The sequence below is a fragment of the Macrosteles quadrilineatus genome, unplaced genomic scaffold (genome assembly GCF_028750875.1).
Source record: "Macrosteles quadrilineatus isolate MER2022 unplaced genomic scaffold, UCM_ALF_1.0 Scaffold_5__1_contigs__length_97177068, whole genome shotgun sequence".
Taxonomy (NCBI): Eukaryota; Metazoa; Arthropoda; class Insecta; order Hemiptera; family Cicadellidae; genus Macrosteles; species Macrosteles quadrilineatus.
In genome coordinates this window covers 33228056-33249755 of record NW_026542598.1, presented here as the reverse complement: position 1 = coordinate 33249755, position 21700 = coordinate 33228056, and the positions used below count along the sequence as shown (strand labels likewise).

At 33.8% G+C, this 21700-nt stretch overlaps 1 protein-coding gene across 2 annotated transcripts; it reads left to right on the top strand.

Annotated features, from left to right (window-relative positions):
• Positions 1-1816: 1816 nt before the first annotated feature.
• Positions 1817-21369, top strand: LOC128994668 (DDB1- and CUL4-associated factor 11-like). Of its 2 annotated transcripts, none has more exons than XM_054419367.1 (12): positions 1817-2035; positions 5006-5117; positions 8902-9003; positions 10672-10831; positions 11983-12129; positions 12419-12597; positions 13018-13110; positions 13772-14018; positions 14835-14990; positions 17926-18032; positions 19686-19850; positions 21193-21369. In XM_054419367.1, the coding sequence occupies exons 1-11, from the start codon at positions 2001-2003 to the stop codon at positions 19836-19838; spliced, it is 1491 nt and encodes a 496-aa protein (XP_054275342.1). In that variant the 5' UTR covers positions 1817-2000; the 3' UTR covers positions 19839-19850; positions 21193-21369. The 2 variants fall into 2 exon arrangements, with proteins under 2 accessions (XP_054275342.1, XP_054275341.1); XM_054419366.1 differs by having other exon boundaries at positions 1817-2092.
• Positions 21370-21700: the final 331 nt, after the last annotated feature.

Below are 21700 nucleotides of genomic sequence, written 5' to 3'. Positions count from 1 at the left end.
TTAACGATAAGCTATATTCAGTTACAGATTAATTAATTACGAGGCATCATATTTCTGAGCAACGTCAAAACTTGACGTTTCCAAAAAACCACTAGACTCTAAAGTGCCGATATAAGTTTATACGTTAATATTTCGAAGCCCTCATATATTTTTATCCTTACATGACTGCTAGCTGTAAGAATCTGAAGCGGCTGCGATAAAGGTAAAGAGTTTAGCGTAATTTTAATTTGTAAAAAATGGTGGATGGTGGACGTCCACGTACGTTGATTCCTCTAAACTTTGTAGATTTTTATAGGTAGCTGTTTAGCTTGTATTAAGTTATAGCCATAACAAGCTATATATTTATATAGCTACCCAACTTAGCTTATAGCTAAGTCAGGACAATTTGAAAGCCCAATGATCAAGGACAGCTGGGGTACTTCGAACCATCAAAAATCTATACACTTTTCTCATGACCGACCTTTTATTACTAGTGAGCACTATAACCACTTAGCTAGGTACACTTCATTGTACACAACACAGCAAAAGTGTAATTTTATAAATGTTCATCAGCTTTTTCCCCCGGTAAAATTCTCGATTTGCCACTTTGTAATTTACTCGTCAGATCCAGGCATTTCTTAGCTCCGGACGTCTATCTGGATAGGTACAAGTTCCATATCCAGACGTATGGTTCATATCCATACTAGTGGGCTTCACCATAATTGTTTATCTATATGGCTGCACCTGCACTTATAAGTATCTGTCCTCCACTCATTAAAATAAATATACCAATCGATATATCGATTATTTCATTAGGTTAACACCTAACCTAACTGACCTAACTTCTTATATCGAATGAAATAATCAATATATATATATATATATCGAAAATTCATTCGAATGAGTGTAGGACAGATACTAAAGTGCAGCCCTATAGTGTTTTATCTATGTTAATAACTTTAAGTAACAGGTGGAGAGGGTCGAAATTATGGGTTTCCGTCAAGGCGCCCCTACGACTACCCGCTACCTCGGTGTTTCGGTCAGAGGTCTTTTCGAGAGTTTTTATAGTCAATGATAAGATAGTAAAATGTATTATTAAAATACACCAGCTGCAGCAAACCTGCTGACTAAGCAAATTTCCATTTGCCTGGAGTGATTTTCAATTAATATATTAAATTAACTTTTATGTTTAACGCGAGTACCTAGGTTTGTTGCTACAGGGAAACTAATAAAGTGTGTTTTTTATTAAAATTTTAATAGCTTAGTATAAAATAAATAAATCTGTCAAGTTTGATCAAGATATATCCATAAACAAGCCAACTACAACATTTGACAATATTCTCCATAAGAATAACATGGGAATTTTAAATGAACAATTTTTTTAAATTTTCTCCGTAGGTAACCAATAACCGTACAAAAACACTTTGATATACTAAATTATTTGTTTATATAAGCTCTTTCAACTGGTCTGGAGAAAATTTATACATTTTGTGTTTTGAGGGTAAAAAAATTAGAAAAACTCATTTTACCCCATAAAACCCCCGTTAAACCCAGTTCCCATGGTGTACGATCATGCTGGTTCGCAAACTCATTCAAGTTTACCCCGCCTTACACCTTTTTGCCTCTGGGGACATCGATCAAAATGAAAAAGTAAATCGATCCCGGGCCTAGGTCTTACCATGAGACCTACGGCAATAGCTACTTCCGTATAGGGAAATTCGCTAAAATGTTACAATCATATATACTTAGAGCAAAATTCCTTAACTTGTAATGTTGGTTGGTCACACTGTCTGACATTTGTCAGTTCTCGCACGAAATGATCAAAAGAAAAGAAGAGGAGAGTTTGATAGATAGGCTATTTTGATCACTGATTTTGATTGTACTTTAGTAAAAACAATGCGTAAGAGGTTATTGTGTCAGGGAAGAAGGTTTAATTGAACTGTTTTAAAGTCACAAATATTTCTTTTAGTTTGATTTTTGCTTGGAATTTATTCTCGTCGGTTGATTTAACGTCTGTCTGTATGGGAAGTTCTGCATCTCGAAGAATGGAAGAACGGTCAGAAGATAGTGCAGAGTCTGATTTGGCTGCTATATTGCAGTATTTAATACGCAGGTTGTTTGGGTTTAACTCATGTAAAGGGATTTTCTAGTTTAGGGGGTTTGTTGCTTTGATAGTTTATTTATCTCTTATTTACTTATGTAGGACAATCTAATCCAACCTAGATAAATCTAAGTTACTTTTTGTAGCTGTATAAAATTTAGTGCTTAGGCCAAGGTAGGCCTAGAATTAAGCTAAACTGCCTGAAAACAGCTTTTTTGGGCTCTCGTCATTCTAAATCCGCGTTTATACCAGTGTTGGGAACATGTGTTTGCAATAAATGTTCTAAACAAACTAGGAAACACTAACTTGCTTTTTGAAAAGAAACATTTTAATATTAGGCAGCCTAGAAACAGTTTTTTAGTGTTTACGAACGAAATTTTATTTCACAACAGAAGTTGGTAAAGATGAAAGGGTGTTCAGAACACAAGGAAACATATGTTTAGAACACATGTTTCGATAATTCTATGCTGTCTTTTACACTTCCCCGCTAAGTTACCCCCCCCCCCCCCCCCCGTGCGTACCCACCACCACGCGCCACGTTCTCAGTGTTATCTGCGTTCTCGGGAAGGGTGATTAAAAGGCTAACCTATACTGTTTTATATGTCATTTTGTTTGGAAAATTATGGGCTTCAATGTTACATAACTTGTAGGCTAAAACATTACAAACAAAATTTCAACAATTTTTGTGGGGTTACATTTCTCAAAAATTATAAAATAAATTAAAAAATTATGTTTGCGCTCAATAAATTGTTATAATTTATAGGTCTATAAATATTTTAAAATAGCCACTTTGTTCAGAATTTTATGAGGGTTCCAAAAATAAAAATATAATAATATAAGGAAGTAGGTTCGCAAATAAATAAGTTATGACCAAAAAACAGATTTCGGTACATAGCGTTTAGCTAAGAATGCATAGCCTAACCATAGTTAGGAATCTGGCTGATAATTTACATCAATATCACTAGCCTACCTACTTCTTCAGGATCATCAACCAGCCCTTCAAAATCACTTAAATATTCTTATAATGCACCACGTATATCACTACTTTTTATTTTTAACACTAAAACAATGATAAACGTAATAAAACACATCAGTCATCGGTGCGAGGTTAACCAAGCTGTTTAAAAATACGCACGTCAGCTGTCTGCTACAATATTTTCGGAACTAAAATGAAAAGCGTATAGAAACAGACATCAGGAGAAAGCTGTGAATCTGCTGAAAAAAACTATACCTAACTCGATCCAGTTCAATCTAATTCAGTCAGTCCCAGAGCCGTCGCCGTAAACAGTGTTTGTGAGTCGCAAAAGCGGATTGTAGTGTGATAACACTACAGCGGATGTGTTATGAGTCGCTTTTACGACACAACACTCGGAGGGTTTAAGTTACCAAGAAAAAGTTCCAAACGTTTAAGTTAGTTCCAAACTCTCGTCAAAACACGGCTTCAGCATGACCATCACTTACTGTAGTTCATTGAAACAGCCAGCTCTGAAACATTTCAAGTAGGCCTAGGACCTGTCAGAAGTTCCATCGCAACAACTAGGCCTAAGTTTAGGCCTCGTGTTATGTTTTTAGGCTAAATGCAGTGGGTACAGTTTCTTAACTGGGCTACGCTATTATCGATTGAAACTATTGAATAGAAAATATTGATTAATAATCAATATTTTAAAATATATCCATTATAAAATTAAACTATCATAACCTAACCTAACCAACCAAACTTGCTCATGGTGAAAAAATCGCATGAAAGTTTACTAATCGAATCGATAGTTTCAATCGATATTAGCGTAGCCCAGTTAAGAAACTGTACCCAATGCAGTTTTTAAGCATCTCATCAGAATCAGAACAAGTTACTTTATTCTTGAACATAGAGTAGTACAGAATAGGTGTCATGATCATTATATGACCATTCAATGTTTTTATATGGGCTCATCTTCTAAATATTTTTTCAATTAAATTAAATATTAATTCATATATAACAAGAGGCCCAAAATAGGTAGGCCTTCTTACATTGCGAATTTATGCATTAGATAAGAGAAGGCAATATCCTAGTCAATAATACATATGCAAGTTGCTAGCAAGTAGGCCTATAAAAGACAACACAACATGCAATCAATAATAAAACAGATAATATGTTTTTAACCTGCCTGACATGGTCCTACCAGCCTGTTATATAACTTCAGCCTATTAGGCCCAAGTTATATAAGGTATTCGTGTAAAGTTTCTTTGAAGTAGGTAATTTTTTTTAAACCTTGTTTCTATAGTTCATGTTTAAGTTACTTAACTATTAGTTAATTATCTATAACCAGGTAGCCTACTTCTGTAACTTAAAGACTTGATGATAGGCTAGTTAACCAACACAAGTAGACTTCCCAAGTTAATTTGAAGCTTGTTTTTTGTCTGTAGTTCAGGTTGGTAACAAAGATAGCAAAGAGGGAGATGGCCAGCGAAGTGGTGGTATATTGATAACTAGATGGGGAGAAGTTGACTGACTGCACTTTACCGAAAAAAATATTTGTGAGGGATGATGATGCTCTTGGCCAAACATCTCAGTAGTGGGTTGTGAAAGGAGTAGCTTAATGCCGATCCCTTAATTTCAGTACCCATTTAAAAGAGTTAAATTGTGATAAACATTGGTCGAACTAAAGTTTAATTTTCATGTTAGGCCTATCTGAATTCAGGACAGTGACATCAATTGCTCTTTTGTTTTTGGGTGGTAAATTTTTCTTCACATCTTTTACTTTTTCCCGTTTGACCCCTTAGTAAATATCTGCCTGAATTAAATAGGCTATTTGTTGGTGTTATTTCCTGGCAGTGAAACTACATATTAATTAGTTGTACATTCGTGTTTTAAGATAGGCACGAATATAAATTATTAAAGATCGTGTCAGACTTTGGTTGTATAATGTAGGCTATGTTCTATTGCAGTGGTCAAGTTCACATAATAAGCTCTGACCATGATAACGACAGTGACGAAGATTTTGTAGCCGCAGCCAGCCCACCTCAAATTGATCACGTTCCCAACACTAAAAATCTACAGGTAAAAATACTAGATTACACAAGATCACTGTAAAACATTTAAGTTGCAAAACACATACAACAAGAACATGTCAAGAAGTCTTTTTCTTGGTATGGTAATTTATTTAAAAGACTTGATTTTTTAGAACCATCTAAAAGAATGTAAAATCTTGAAAAAAACCTTCTAACTGATCAATTTTGTTGTTGTTAAAATTTGCTCTCAAAGGAGTGTACAAACAGTAAAATGGGTTAAGTTAATTGCCGTTATCCTAGATGATAATTAATTAGTAGACCCATGTACATGTAATGTAACACATAGTTTTAGGTTGTAAAGGCCTACCTAGGTACCTAGGGTGTGTTTGGTATCAGATTAACATGATCGCTGCGTTGTATATTTTCACACATTATTCCAATGGTGCGCTACGAGACCTATAGCCTAGGTCTCTGCTATGATCTCGTGATCCCGATCTTAAACAACTTCAAGAATTAGCTCAAAACTCAATTAATGAAGCCTGTATCTGGTTTAAATCTAATGGCTTCCTCTTAAATAAAGAAAATAAAAACTCAAGAAATTGTTTTTGACCTTAGATTGTGCGAATTAAATATATTGGGTGGGTATGTAGACAATGTTAAATTTCTTGGTATTTTAAGATAAGACTCTTTCTTGGGGACCTCATATCGATTACCTACATAAGTTCTAAGCTTTCATGGGTAATTTGTCTTATGACTAAACTAATACATTGTATGGATCAAAATTAAATATTAAAATAGCTGCTTACTTTGCTTATTTTCAATCCATTTTTAGATAGGGGCCTACAATATTATCTTTTACAGCAATTGCAATAGGATAGAGGAAGTTTTAGTCTTATACAAGAAGTTGGTTAAAATTATATCTTAGAAGTAACACTGTAGTAAACCCCTGTTCATTCAGCTACAAATTCTAACTGTGATTAACATTTATTTATTTTTGACTCTGTATCACATATTCTAAAAAATCCCAACTCAAACAAAATTCTCATGTTCATAATACAAGGAATAAAAACGTTGGCTGCAATAGATTTTTTCAGTCTGTCTAAAACTCTTAAAAGTCATATTGTAATCTCACTAAAAATATCCAACAACTAATACATTTTATACAAAAATATCCTGAAAATACTTTTAAAACTAAACTCTACCGATGGCTTTTGAATAACCCCTTCTATTCTCTAAATTATTTCTTTGAAATGCTTGGTATTAATTTTTAAGTTGAGTTAAAGTACTGGTTGGATTTTGTTGGTTATGCGGTTTAATCACTTCCATTATTCTGAATTCCACAACTTTTTCTTAAGAATAAGATTATTCAATGGTAATATTTAAAATATGTATTGTAGCATGTCTCATTTTTTTAGCTAAATTATATTGTTTATTGTCTGACTATGCTATAACTTTTGCTGTTTTATGAGATTGTCAATAAAAATTCAAAGGACAATAAACCCATTTCAATTCATTTTTAATTAATAAGGTGCGATATGAGACACCGAGATTATGTTGGGCAGTAATTGTTTGCACATCATAACCTCGTCAAAAAAAAGGAGAGAGAGAGGTCTGTTTTGTTAATGTGAACCAGTACAATGTTGACAATCTTCAGCCAGCCGAGGAATGAAATATGACGTCATTGTACGAGAGCCTGAGATCTCGTATTGCACAGCTGTAATAGTTCATTATTTATTTGTATTAATTCTTATCCTAAAATATATATACATCATTCTTGCTTCATCACAAGCAAGCTGCCAAACACAAGGGATAACAAACAAAAATTTAGACTAAACAACAAAATAAAATAACTAAAATGACACAAAAATGTTGATCTTGATCAATTAGAGTATGAATCATTTCTTAGTATTGATATTGAAGTTATCATAAAATAAAATGTTTACCTTATCATCCAACCACACTTGTTAGCATGACAACTAGTTTCGTTCCTTAGAACCTTGCAGGTCATTGTATGCAACTACATCATCAATGTATTGGCAATACTTTGTGGTATGTCAATAGATTCTTAAAAATACTGTCAAAATCACAATAATCTAAACTTGTCATGTTGATAAATATAGTTGATATGGAATAAAAAGTAATAAAACTGGTTAAAACTGTTAAAGCTGGCCATGGCCATCACTGTCTTATCACTGCCACTGACTGAATAAAACTGACTGAATCATGAGGTTTCTTCTTCTTTCTAGTGCCACCTGTATTTCAGTTTGTTTTGTTCTTCTTTCTTCATACTTCTTTGACTTGTAGCTTGCCAATATATGTATAAAAAATAATATTTTACTGGAAATAAGTCTGATGATTTAAAATGTTTAATGGGTCGAGTTTTTTTTTGCTTTGTAGATGGTGAATTCCTCTGTAACATCAAGCTTAAAACTTTTTGGTAATACGTCAACTATTTCGATTTTCTTATCAATATATGTGTAGTTGTTAGGTTAAGGTTACAATATTAAATGCTCGGCATAACTGGATTGCTGATGTTGTGATCTTTTAGGTATATGTTCTTTAAATGTGACGTGGAAAGTTAAAAGGGACCTCTTGTTGGGAATTCCAAATCACTTGGTGCAAGTACCATGCATCTACGATTTTGTTGTTGTTAAGTTATAAAACTTTTGTAGGAAATTTTGTTAGGAAGAAGGGCCATTTTGTGAAAAACTGTTTAAAAAATTTAAATACACATAAAATCTTTTTTTGTATTCAAGAAACGATTTTGGTTCCAAAAGAGAGATAATAGTCTCCTCTTTGGAGGCAATACCAATTTATGTCTTAACTCTCGGTACTTTTCATTAAATGTTTTATCGAAGCATGTCGTAAAAGTCGCATTATTTCAGAAAAGGGACCTCTTGTCGGCCCTATGTTATTCCTCCATAACGACTGTCTAAAGTACTGCCTCGGACAACCGGGACAAATAGAACTCATCCTGGACAATATTTTAGATTGGCACACACTAAGGACCGCCATCTTTACCATTTTAAAATATGTATATTTTCGAAACAATGTAAGATAGGTTTATAAAATTTACATACAGTCAACCTTCGAGAGTGCGACACTCCTTGTAGTTCGACACGGGCTGAGCTATTTTGTCAAGTGATATTTAATGGTTACATCGTGATGTAAGCCGACTTGAACATTAATTTGTCATTTGTTGTTGACTTGAGACTTAACTAATGAACAGTTAAATTGTTAAGCTTTTTAGTATTTAATACATTTGGGTGATCTCTACATAAGAATTGTGTTTTTACTTTCCTGTATATTGAATTCCATTTACTCCCTATAGTTTGACATTTCTATAGTTCGACATCCCTGAAGTCCACAAAGTGTCGAACTATCGAGGTTCTACTGTATTTAGAGATTTCATAAGTTACTTGTAGATTAAATTTGTAGATTTGACTTTTGTAGATTACATAGAACATTATTTGTACATTGCTGTAGGCCTTGTCTTGTTTTTAAATATTTTTATGGCAACCTTATAACTGGACGAAATCTATTGTAACACATGTTATTTAATCATTAATAAATATTTGGGTCCTTTTTCCATTCATTCGCTACCACTACTTTTTGATTGCAATTATGTTTATTCACTACCAGATTTTTTAAATAATCAGCAAGTTTGGTTGGTTAGGTTAGTTTAGAATAGTTTCGTTTTACAATTGATTGTAGTGCAAGTAGTGGTACCGGTAGTTAATTAACTAAAAATAACCAAGATTTGATTCATGATATTGGATGACCCTTAAATCAAGTAATTAGCTAATAGGATTGACATTTTACAATTGTTTCAGATGAGTGAAATAACATTAATTACAAAACAAGCTTGTGGGTTGCTTCATTCCAAAGGTCGTAAAAGACCTAAATCGACCACATCCATGGTTATGGCAAGAGAGGTAAGTTTTCAAATAGTATAAATTTGTAAACAAATCTTGGCAATTCTCTTTCTAGTGTTTTTAGAGAGCTGCACGTAATCTTTTTTGCATTCTAGTCCATGTGTTGTTTTATGCTTCAACATTAATTATTTCCTAAGAATATTAAGATTGCCTCCTAGATATTTCATGATAGTAACTCCTTTCATTTCCAAGAATCAAGAAACTTTATCTCCACAAAATGCAAGGTTACATTTACTAGAAAACATGAACTTAAAATAAGAAAAAGTACAAGGTTTCTTACCAATATAAACAATTTTCTGAAACCCTCCATACAGAGAAACAAAACAGCACACTTCACTCGGTTTAAAAAAAAAAAAAAAAATACTTACATAGCCTTCTTAGGTCAACAAATTCTTAAACCTGTACAAAGGGTTTACCAAAAGGAGCCCCTCAACCCCTTTCCTGAATTTTGGGTCTGGCAGGTTCTGAGCTACAAAAGGAAGTTTATAAAAAAAACATGTAACTAAGAAAAGAACATCATTTGACATCTGAACCTTACTTAACCAAACTTGTGGTAAATTCAGATAATTTTTCCTACACGTGAATTGTTGGAATGGATGTCGCCTCTTAGCTCATAAGAATCCCACTCTCTCTTGATTTTGAGCAAAGACTGAAAAATATAAAGGTTAGAAACCGTCATTATGTTTTCAGCTAGAAATATTAGTCTACAATGATCCAAGTAATCAGCACCAGATACTATTCTAACTGATTTCTTTTGAAAGCGGAGAACTCTCTTGACCCCAGAGTTAGCACCCCAGAGCCTAAATAAATACAATAAAATACTCTGAAAGAAAGCAATATATGCAGTTTTCAGTCAGTATTTTGACACAAAAAATCTCAATCTTCTGAGTGGACACAGAGCTCCAGAAAATCTAACACAAACATGGCTAATCTGTTCATTCAAGTTTACTTTGTTGTCACGATTTAAGCCTAGAAGTTTGACAGATCTTACATTATGTTCTAAATTTCATAGGCTAAAGATTATAGGCTTAGTGTTTGTTTCATTTAGAAAAAAGTGATTTGCTCGGAACCAGGCCGATGCCCCCTCAAGAGACGGTTTCATGGCTTCCTCAAGATCTCCCAGCTCATTGCTAGCTTCAAAGAGAGTATCATAATCTACAGTGTTGATTCATTACAATTTTCGTTTTTAAATGTTTAATTTGCATGTTTAAATGCTTTTTTAGGTTTCATGAAATTACTATCTAACTATAAAAATTTCCACACATTTGACTGTATCGCTGCTCCCAATTCTTTGTTCACCGTTTTCTCAGTACACTGCCTCCATAAAATAATACAAGTCTAAAATATAAGTAATACCAATGCTTTAGTAACTTCAGTTTAAAGTTTTAAGTTTGTTCTAACCCATTGTAACATTTCTGTACCTAAAATAAAATACTGTAGGGCCTATTATAATATAGACATTGTTTTAAATTTATTTTCCAACTCACCGTGGTAATACATAGGCTATTTTTAGCATATGACGGGTTAACCGAAAAATTTGTTATCAGAAACGGCTCTCCCCCCTTTATTTCGGTTAACTGGGGTTCTACTCCACTACGTTCTTGTCCAAACTGTCCATCCAACCTTCTCTGCCACTGAGCAGATTATTTGACAGCTTATGTTTTCCAGGCTGGTATATTTGGCGACAGAGCTTTCTCTCGTGGGGACAAATGTAGGATAGGCAACACCCTGCTGCCTCGCACAACAATCAGCTCCGTTCAACACAACAACAAGATGTTTTGTGGGATTTATTCCAAAGATGGAGACAAGTTTCTTACTGCTTCACAAGGTAGCCTCTTCATTGTAGTAGCAAAAATAAAATTTTAGAATACAAAATTTCCAATGTTTTTTTTTTTTTTTAACACATTTTGGAAGTAATAGCATAAACTAGTAAACTCTAGTAAAAACTAGCAAATTCCTAAAATGTAATGAAGTGTGTACTTTTAGCACTTTGTGTTTTTAAAAACTTTCTATTGATTTATGCATTTTTATTAAGTAAAATATATTTCTCTTTAATGAAACTAGCTGTTACCCACGGGCTTCAACCCGTTTTACTTCATAAGTATTAATAAAACTATTGAGAAATAAACAAAACTGAATGCAGCATTACAAACAAATAATCACAAAGGTAATAAATTGAAAGAATAACATACAAATAAGAACAGCTGAGGTATTTTTAACATTAAGTACATGGAAAGCAATTATGACCTTAAAGGGCAATCTATTTAGTTTTGCGCAAGGTTTCTCGTCATGACGAACATTTTAAGTATGGTTTATGGGGGTGTGACTTGTAGTTTTCCCAAAAGTTCATGGGTACTTTTGGCTTTAGGCCTATAGATAAAAAACTTGGTAACCGTAGTTAGCTGGAAATTGCCTTGTTTTGAGGCACAGACTGTTATATTTTAAAGAAGAGTGATTGCTACTCACTTGGTGCATTCTTGCTGTTAGGCCTACTCTAACAGGAAAATTAACTGTATGTATTACTAAAAAAAAAAAAAAAAAAACTTACGATGTCTATTGTAATACTTGTATTGCTTAGTGACAAATAAAGATCTTGAATCTTGAGAAAAAAGTAACTTTTCACAGTTTTACCTTAATAACTGATTTTATAAAACCATTTGTGATAAAGATTTTTAAACACAAAAGTTGTAAAAATTTAATTCCTTGCTATGTGTTTCATCAGATTTAAGATTCAAGAATTGGCTCAGCTTAAACATGTTTATATGTAAAAAATACAAAATGGTGGATGCCTGTCTAGTTAACAAAGCAATTTTAGAACAATTTTTATCCTTAATTTTCTCTTATTTTGACACATCAAACAATTTTCCTGTCTGTTTACCTTTGGGATACCCTGTACATTAATTATTTTGGAATACTTGTAAACATTCTTGGTATAAGTTTGCAAGCACCTAATGTCTAACTGTGTGTAATTTGTGTTAGATCGCTACATCAGGCTGTACCAGACAAAGTGTGAAGGTTTGAAGTTTTCAAGTCAAATTCAAGCACGAGACGTAGGCTGGAGTATCGTAGATACAACATTCAGTCCGGACGGCCGTTGGATAGTCTACTCCAGCTGGTCTGAGAGTTGTAAGTTGTTTTTCACTCTTTTATTTGCATGGAATATTTTTCTTCATCTATACTTCAGCAAGCTTATCTGACAAAATGAGAACCTGGCTTATAAAAAAAATTAATATTTATACTATACAGTGAAGATGATGTCCACTTCAATTTCTCAAGATAACGTAAATTAATGTCATGATTGATTGAATAAATATGTGTTTAGAGTCTCTTAGTAATAAAATCTGTCTATGAGTCGGTTGTTACGTCTTTAATAATGTTTCTACAGTTTTTTCTCAGTTTCAAACAAATGTTTCAGTACACCTGTGTCGGATATCGGACCCCGAGAACCATGAAGCTTTGCCACTCAACCCCGAAGATCGGAGGTTTTGTATATTTTCCACGGTGTTTTCATCCGACGGGACGGAGATTCTTGGAGGAGCTAACGACGGTTATCTTTATGTGTACGATCTGGAGTGCAATCAGAGGACTTTGAGGGTTTGTAAACTATTGTCAGTAAAATGTTAAAATGATGTTGCATTTTCAGAAAATTTGTCATTGTTTTGCCTGAGGTTTCTTCTACTTTTTGTTAGTTTATTAGTAGACTTAGATATATATATATATGTAAGTCATGTAATTTATTGTTTCACCAAACACACATGTATTTTATGCAAAGTGGTAAGCGACAATGAAGACTCACCCTATACACAGATGATATGTGTTTGTGGGGATATTTTCCTTTTTACTGTTGTTAGTCACTACTCACTATATGTCATTGCGATTGTTATTTTTGGAATATAAATTATCTTATCTCCCTTTAAGCCTATATGATGTAACAACTATCATAATGAAACTAGGCCTATTCATTTTAAGTAGCAGAATTAATTTTTGCATCTTTTCATTGCAGTTTGTTTACAGATCGACGGCCACGGTGAGGATGTTAACACAGTCGCATTCGCAGACAGCACATCAAAGATACTGTATAGTGGGGGCGACGATGGTTTGGTTAAGGTATGTTTTACTGCATTCTTTCTTTAAATGTTTATTAATTCAAATACAAAAATTAAGTTTTAAACATTAGTTTCCAGCAAGCTGCAAAAGTCTCAAAGGCTTGTCTGCAGTATTCCACATCGATCTTAAATTAACAAGCTACATATGATGTAACTACAGTTATGAATATAAAGTTTTTAAAAATAAAAATAAAAATACGTAATAACAATAATATTAATAACATTAATGAGACTCCATACTTAAAAATGTTCATTCTATTGAAAAGGTTAAGAACTGTATCTGTCTATTTTGAAATTAACCCTTGTTTTAAGTGGACTACTTAGTCTTTTAAGTAAAAAAACAAAACTAAGGCCTATCTAACTAAGGGTAATCAAGTTTTTTTAATGAAAACTTTGTTTTCTATTTATTTTAATAATTTCGAAGGGTCTACTTCTTAAGATGCCCTTTTGTAGGGGTTAAATATAATTAGTTTACTCTGAACTTTTTGTGATTTCAACTGCCTTTAACTGTTCTCAGGTAAGTTAGTTGGGTATCCATTCCTTCTTCCATAATGTTGTGATAGTACATTTTTTGCTAGTATTTTTTGTTTATTTTGTGTTATTTTTACAAGCAAAGTGTGCTTTCTCCCGAAATTCTATAACCATTGGTTTGTTGTGGTTAGGTGTGGGATAGAAGGACGCTGAACGAGACCAATCCGAGGCCTGTGGGAGTGTTGGCGGGACACATGGACGGCATCACATACATCGACTCCAAGGGCGACAGTCGCTATCTGCTGTCCAACAGCAAGGACCAGAGCATCAAACTGTGGGACGTCAGAGTCTTCTCTTCAGAAGACGCTCAAGAGTTCACCAGGAAAGTCGTCTCGGAACAAAACTGGGACTATCGTTGGCAGAAGGCTCCAAAAAAGTGTACGTTTATACCAAAAGCTCTTGTTACTTCTATAACTGAAAATAACTGTAAAAGTTATATTCTTACTAGATATTCTGTGAGCTAGACTTGTATTTAAGGGTGTGTTGATTAGAGAACTAATGTTAAGGGAAGAAGGGGTGAAGTTTTTTTTGGCCTACCATGCTTCAGGTACCTAGAACCAAAAAACAACTTTTTCGTCATACTGCAGCAAAAATAACTGTTTTTTATGCATGCTCAATACTATTAGTAGCATTTTTACTCTCACTCTCTAGGGAGTAAAAATTGTTTTTAGCCCCTAGGGAGTAAAAATCTGCTGTTGTAAAATTATTGCATGTATCGAAAGTATGAATAGATTGTTTAATCGATTGTAGTTAGTTGTTGCCTTATTGCAAATAGCTCAAAATATCAATAGTATAATGCACATACTAACACAATTGTATTGGTAATAGAGGAAACGATTAAATCACTTGCTGAACAGCTGCTTGTTTCCATTAACAAATTAAATTGAAAACAAGTAAGAAGTAGTTTTGAGAGAATATCTTTAAATAAAAACTATTTTAGTCTTGTAACATAGTTTGATCAAATAATGGTGCAATATGCAATACACCTCGGCTTCGCTTCAATAGTAAAACTTGAGCTCGGGTCGAAAAGAGTCACTTTAGGCCCTAGTCATGAAATATACTAGCACACTCTTAACATGTTAAAAAGGTCTATTTAGATAATATTCTGTTGACAAGTAAGCTAACCTCTTTTTTTAGGGTTTGAAATCTAGACTCATGTGACCTAACATAACCATGAGGCGATATGTTTTTTAGTGATAAACCCCAAGGACAATCTGGAGGGGGACACTTCAGTGATGACCTACAGAGGACATTCGGTGCTGCAGACTCTCATCAGGTGTCACTTCTCTCCGTCACACACCACGGGACAGAGGTTCATCTACACAGGCTGTGCTTCCGGCAGAGTCGTCAGTAAGTCTCTCACGACACATTGTAATTGACTTTATGGAGCACAGAATTTAGTGTTGTGCTTCTTTCACTTTAGGTCTTTGCCGTGTTAAAAACCGTACAGGAGCAGAAGATCTTTCACATTGGGCCTATATATTCTGGCGACACCAGAATACCATGCCGTCTTACAAGTGTCCGCTGCCAGTGAACCTTGGCTATGCATCAGTGGCGTGTTGTGACATGCGTTGTTTAACAATGCACACTTTTTACTTTTTAGTCAAACATGAGCTCAGGTTGTCTACATGTCAATTGGGCACTGTAAGTGTATGTGCATTGTAGTGATGTGTCAAAACTGAATCTCAAATCTCAAAACCATCAAAACTTAGGAAAAGTTCGGTTTCGAGATTCGATCACCAAGTTTCAAGATTCAAAAGTTTTGAAATTGAAAATTTTGACAGTTTTATTTTTTAAACTGCTGACATTTTTTTGTGCCATTGTTATTGTTTTCAATGCTGTTTCCAAACAAGCTGGTAGAAACAGAGCAAACATCACCATTAACAGTAATGAAGCAAGTAAATTTTATTCTGAACTTCAAAAGGTATCTTAAATACTATAACTGGTACAATTCAGTTTCACATCTATATATTTAATACACAGTTGTAACACTGTTTTCTCAGTAATTACTGGACCGATCTACAAGATTTATGTCTCAAATTAAAGGGGATAATGTGTAGATTTGCCGAACTTCCTTAGAATTTACGTTTTTTCTAAGGGCTACGACCTACAGCCCTTTAAAGGTCGAGTCAATACAATTCTTATTGAAGAATATGATACACAGTTTATAAATTATTCATCAGCTGTTTAATGTTTGTCAGACATTTGTTATTATTTTTATAACCTCACTTTCAGTATGCAATTATTAAACTTGGAGTTTCTGTTTATAAACACACGATTTTGATCAAGGAAAGTGTATTTGTTAGCTTATTTTTGAAATGTTTTAGTTTTCCTGCAAAGTGATCTGAAGGAAAGTGGTAATTGAGTTTAAGTTTGAGTATGGAATGTGAAATAATACCCATAGTAGGGAACGGAAACTTATTGTTTTGATAAATATAATGTATTCTCTACGGCCACCAGAATAATCATGGGGAAATCTGCTTGCAAGATGTAAATATAATTGCTAATGAGTGGGAAACATACAAACATTTTATGGTAGGTGACGAATCTTACTCAAGATCAGTGTTAAACGTTCAGTGGTACCAAATTTTACCTTCTCGAGATGGCGAGTACGCTGGGATACGTGGAACTACAATATATCAGTGAATTTTTTTTTTTCAAGTACACAGGGAAGTTGCTTGAGAAACTGACTTACCATTCGGTTCTGGCGAAGAAGTATGTGACTTGATGTTTACTGGCAATGTTGACTCGGGTCATTATAGCGTTATAAAACTTTATCATTAACCCCAGGGTGTGAAAAGTACAAAAAGAAAAAGAAAAAGTAATCATTAACCGGGCGTAAAGAGACAAACCGAACGAAAAAAAAATTTAGAGAACCATCGAACTAAAAAGGTAAAGAGCAGTGTTGGTGTTAAATGTTCTCTGGAAGTCCCTTCTAAAAAATAACATTTTTTTCAATTGGGGTCGTTAGATTGGATTTGTCAGTACTGCAAATCTATGAATTTTGAGTCAGAACAGACTAACTGGGACACAAATATTTTTTCCTTATGTTGTCACAAGAGGAAGGTAAAATGAACTCCTTATCAACATTTTGAGTTTATGGAAAATCTTATCAACAGCGACTATAAAAAAAGTATTAAGGGTCAAAAGAGACAAAAAACCATTTGAGTAAAATATAATACAAATCTACATTTGAAATGGCCAGTTCTAAGTCTCACTTGAATCAACATCTTTCTGGTAGTGGTAGTCTACATAGTTTTAAAATCCACGACTCCTTTTCCATCAAATTGGACCGTTAATACCCTCTAACATTGAACAAAGTATGCCCAACTTTATATATACGACGTAAACACAGCTTTTACTCACAGTATGGGTCAAAGGTTCGTGAAATGCGACCAACTGCTGATGCGTGATTTACATGTAGGCTAAGTGACTATCTTTATTCCATACAACAAATGTAATGAAAAAAAAGACGAATATAGGAATATACTTGAGCAAATGATCTAAATAGCATAAATAGCTGCTTATTAGGTTATCAGCTTTGCCCAGTTCGTATACTATTTATTTTTCAAATGAAACTCGAACTAATATCAAACATTCATTTGGTTAAAATAACATATCGGTTTGATTAACATAAAATAGTTTATACAGGCAAACTATCAGTTCTATTTCATGGAAAAAATTAAACAACCCCTAAATAAAATACAAAGATAAACAGTATTTGTTAATTATTATTTCTTTTATTGCTGACAATATTCCCGTGGCGGAGCACGGGCGGTTAACTAGTCAATATTTAATAAACAAAAAGAAATATTGACCACTAAAGGTTCTAATTAATGTAATATTCATGTTTATTTTGGTGTTAGAAGTTAAATTTTTTTGTTAGTTGTTTATGAAAAATTATGTTGTATTGGGTTTTAAGATTATCAGTCACATTCACATATTTATGTTATGTCACGGTCAGGAGTTGATCTCTTTCAGTTTTGATTGCATACTTAACATTTTATGATTATGTGTTTTTTTTTTGTAACCTTGACCTTTGTAACCAGAAGTTTCGCATTTAGGTTTTGAGATTCGAGATTCGGGATTTGATTTTTCAAAGTTTCGGTTTCGGCTTTGAGATTAGAAATTTCTAGTGTATTGAGACTGTAGCTGTCTTTCACTACATTTTGATAGTGTTAGCTATGTCCAGTATAGGTGCCGAAATAATTATTGAGTTAGTAATTGTTGTTGTTATGGGATTTTGTATTAATTTGACCTCCAAGTAATGTATTTGTGTTTGCAGTATATGACCTACTGACTGGAGAGATAGTCAAAGTATTGAAAGGTCACCGAGGTTGTGTAAGAGACGTCTCCTGGCATCCTTATCGACCTGAGCTTGCAAGTACCTCGGTAAGTAACACTGGGATGATTTATTACATATTTTTTAGAACTTTTCGCCTCACTACAATGTCCTTTTCTATCCTCTTTGTAGACTAGAAAGTAGTTCTATACAGAAAGGAACTGGTAAAGTCAGCTGGAATGAATACGGTAAAGTCAGCTGGAGTACGGTATATTCACCGATCATTCTTACAGAGCAATTAAATAAGTGTAATATGACTTTCTTTAGTATGGTCACGACAAAGCTATACAATAAATATTAAACAAGTTTGGATAGGCAAATTGTATTTTCAAAAAAATATTTTTTAAACGACTTATTTATTCAAATATAGTTATTTTTTTGAAATATTTATTTGGTAATGTTTTAAACCCTTATACTTTGAAACGTCACCTTAAAAAAGTTTGGTAAAATGGTATGTGTTAAACAGTATTATTGTATGTATAGGTTATGTTTTACTTACCCTGTATTGTTGCCAGTAGTGTGGCAAAAAGTATTGTACGTGACTAGTGTGGGGAGGTATTATGGTCGCTTGAAATCATGCATGAGGCTTATGCTCGGCACTGTCAACAGCTATTTCCCAACCTTGTAACGTAGCCTACAGTAGACTCCCTCTTATCCGGACTCCTCGGGACCGAGGCCAGTCCGGATAACGGGTTTTCCAGTTAAACCGACGTCACTCAAAACTTGTTAAAATGGACCGTTTACTGTAATATTCAACTTAAATTTAGGAGAGCATTGTATTTAGACACGTCATCACTGGTCTCAAATCTTTCCCACGAGAACAGTCGTTTCAGTACCGCCCACTTTCTGCCGATCTAGTCCGGTTAAACCAATGTGCTGATACAATTTTTCCGGTTAAAGAGATGTCATTTCCGCCGAGTGTAGTCCGGTTAAACCGATGTCCGGTAAAAGGTGTCCGGATAAGAGGGAGGCTACTGTACTATTCTATGAGGAAACGAGAATTGAGGTTCCAAATTGTTTGACAGAAGGGTGGAATTTTGTTAGCAAACTTAATTATTTTGAGTTTTATCCACTTAGTTGTAGTTCAAAGCTTGTCTCTCTGGTTGTAGTACGTCAGGTTTTTATGTAGTTACAGTTGATGGTTATACTTTAATCCAGGATAGTTGTAAGTGAAGATTTTTTTTTTATTTTGCGGTTCATTACCACTGGAATTTCATGTTTTTTAAGGGTTCAAATCAAGACTATAAGTCAAAACCTTAGTCTTATCACTATCTAATATGGGTTTTTTGGGGAGCGAGCTGGCTTAGTGGTTAGAGCGCGGGACTTTGGTCCCTAAGGTCCCGGGTTCGATCCCCGCCAAGTCACCAATGGATTTTATCTTTGATAATGCCGCAACCCCTAGGTCTAGCCTGAAGTAATGTGAAAAATAATCCCAGGCTTGTGCCTAACGTCCTAGGACAAAAAAAATCGGTCTTGCTAGCACCATTGCCCATTGACAAACGGCCTATGGGTCCAGATTCAATCTAGCTTAGAATCAAATTTGAGACCTTCAAATTTAAAAACGAGCACTATAACCACTTAACTACCCAGAGTTAGTTTGTCAGTTTGTCATGTATTCATGACGGCTTATTTCAGCCTTTAGGGCTTAACGTTTGAACTAATTAGTAACCAATGAAGTGCTAAGTTGTTTGTTTTGTTGACAGTGGGACTATTCCGTGGTGGTCTGGGGCTACAAACACAAGGACCGTGATGATTCTGATGATCAGTTTGAAGAAGTGGAGCCAACACCTCAGAAAGTACGCCGTAGTTCCCGAATAGCTGAGATGCACAGGAGAAATCTACAGCAAATTCTGTAGCAACACTAAGTGGTAAGTCCTGAATTTGTCTGGTAATAAACTGTTTTATTATGATATTCAAACTCGTTACAGGTCAGATAGTCCTAAATCCTGAATTTATAATAAATCTTAAAAAAACAATCAGCCTAATTCACAATTGACACTGCATATTTTTCTTTAGTAATGAATTCAAGAATGCTTGAGCCAACTTTGAGTGTTACCATTGACTAACCAACACAAGTAGACGTCTCATACCATTGTAAATTTTGAAGCTTGTTTTTAATGTCTAGTTCATGTCCAGTGACACTGATGGCTAGTGTCGACAAAGTTTTGTATATATTATTTTAGGGTTAATTATCGATTTCTCCTTTGCTGCTAGGTATTTTTAGTATAGCGAAAAGAAAAGTTCAAATATGGTCTCGAATATGTAAAATACCCCACTTTCTACTCTTGTTATGAAATATTATATTACAAATTTATGCTAAAAATCATGAGTAAAATTTTGATAAAAACGGATTAAAGTTATTTAAATCAAGAAAATTATTTTGAGGTAAGCAATTAAATTTATTATAATTAATATTCATTGTGACCCATGGTTGGAATATATTATTGATAAAATAAAATGATTACCTTATCCAACCACAGTTGTTGGTGTGACGTCTAGTTTCGTTCCTTAGAACTTCATCAGGTCAATTTGAATGCAACCACATCATCAATGTCAATAGATTCTTTTAAAGAAATTCCACAATCACATTAATTGAAACTTTTCATGTTGATAAAATAGTTAAAATGGAATGAAAAGTGATAAAACTGATTAAAACTGTATAGGCTACTGTCTTATCATTGCCACCAACTAAATAAAACTGACTGAATAATGATGTTTCTTCTTCTCTCCAGTGCCACCTGTATTTCAGTTTGTTTTGTTATTATTTTTTTTTACTAAAGTTAAAACAAACTTTATTCTGCTTTATTCTGCTGATTTGTAACTTGGAAATATATGTATCAAATGTATTGACTGGAAATAAGTCTGATCATTTAAAATGCTACATGGGTCGAGTTTTTTAGCTTTGTAGAGGGTAAACTCTTCTTTAACATCAAGCTTAAACTTTTTGGTAACACTTTACTTATACTTTGGTAATGCATCTATTTCCATGTTCTTATCAATAGATGTGTAGTTGTGTGATTCCGATATTAAATGTTCCGCATTACTGGATTGCTGATGTTGTGATCTTTTAGGATCACTACATCATCACAACATGTCCTGATGAAGTTCTGAGGAATGAAACGAGTCGACATACCAACAACTGTGGTTGGATAAGGTAATCATTATGTTTGATCAATTATTTATAATAATTGTCAGTGCTTCATGTTTCAGTTGGGGGTGCTGGGAAGGGCGGAGCTCAGGATTTTGTATCATACTTTTAACACCACTACAATTTATTTCATGGTGAAGTAAACGACATCCTGTAAATGCTACTTGTGTATAGTGTAATATTTGAACATATTTTATAATATAATATTATTATTTGTAAAGAGAAAAATAAACTTTTAACTCACAACTTTTCCTGTTGTTTATATTTGTATACATACAAATATGATCCCCTCTAAATTCTCCTAGTCTAAGTTTGTTTATCATTACATGGATTAAACAAACTCATGTGTTATTATTATAGGTTATCAGCGAATTTCCCATATAGGGAATAAGCTATTGTCGTACTTCTCATAGTAAGACCTGGACCTGGGACCAATTTACTTTTTCAATTCGATGTCCCCAGAAGCCAAATACACAATCTTAATGTCCGTTAGCACGATAAAAAACCAAAGCAAAAATCATCCAATTAGTACAAATGTGTAAACCTACAATTACTCAAATGAGTTTGCGA

Excerpts from the sequence above, each read along its gene's own strand:
- LOC128994668 (XM_054419366.1), top strand. The coding sequence starts at position 2,001 with ATGGGAAGTTCTGCATCTCGAAGAATGGAAGAACGGTCAGAAGATAGT. Across the intron at positions 2,093-5,005 it reads TTGCAGTATTTAATACGCAG|TGGTCAAGTTCACATAATAA; the intron begins GTTGTTTGGGTT and ends GTTCTATTGCAG. Across the intron at positions 14,019-14,834 it reads GCAGAAGGCTCCAAAAAAGT|TGATAAACCCCAAGGACAAT; the intron begins GTACGTTTATAC and ends TATGTTTTTTAG.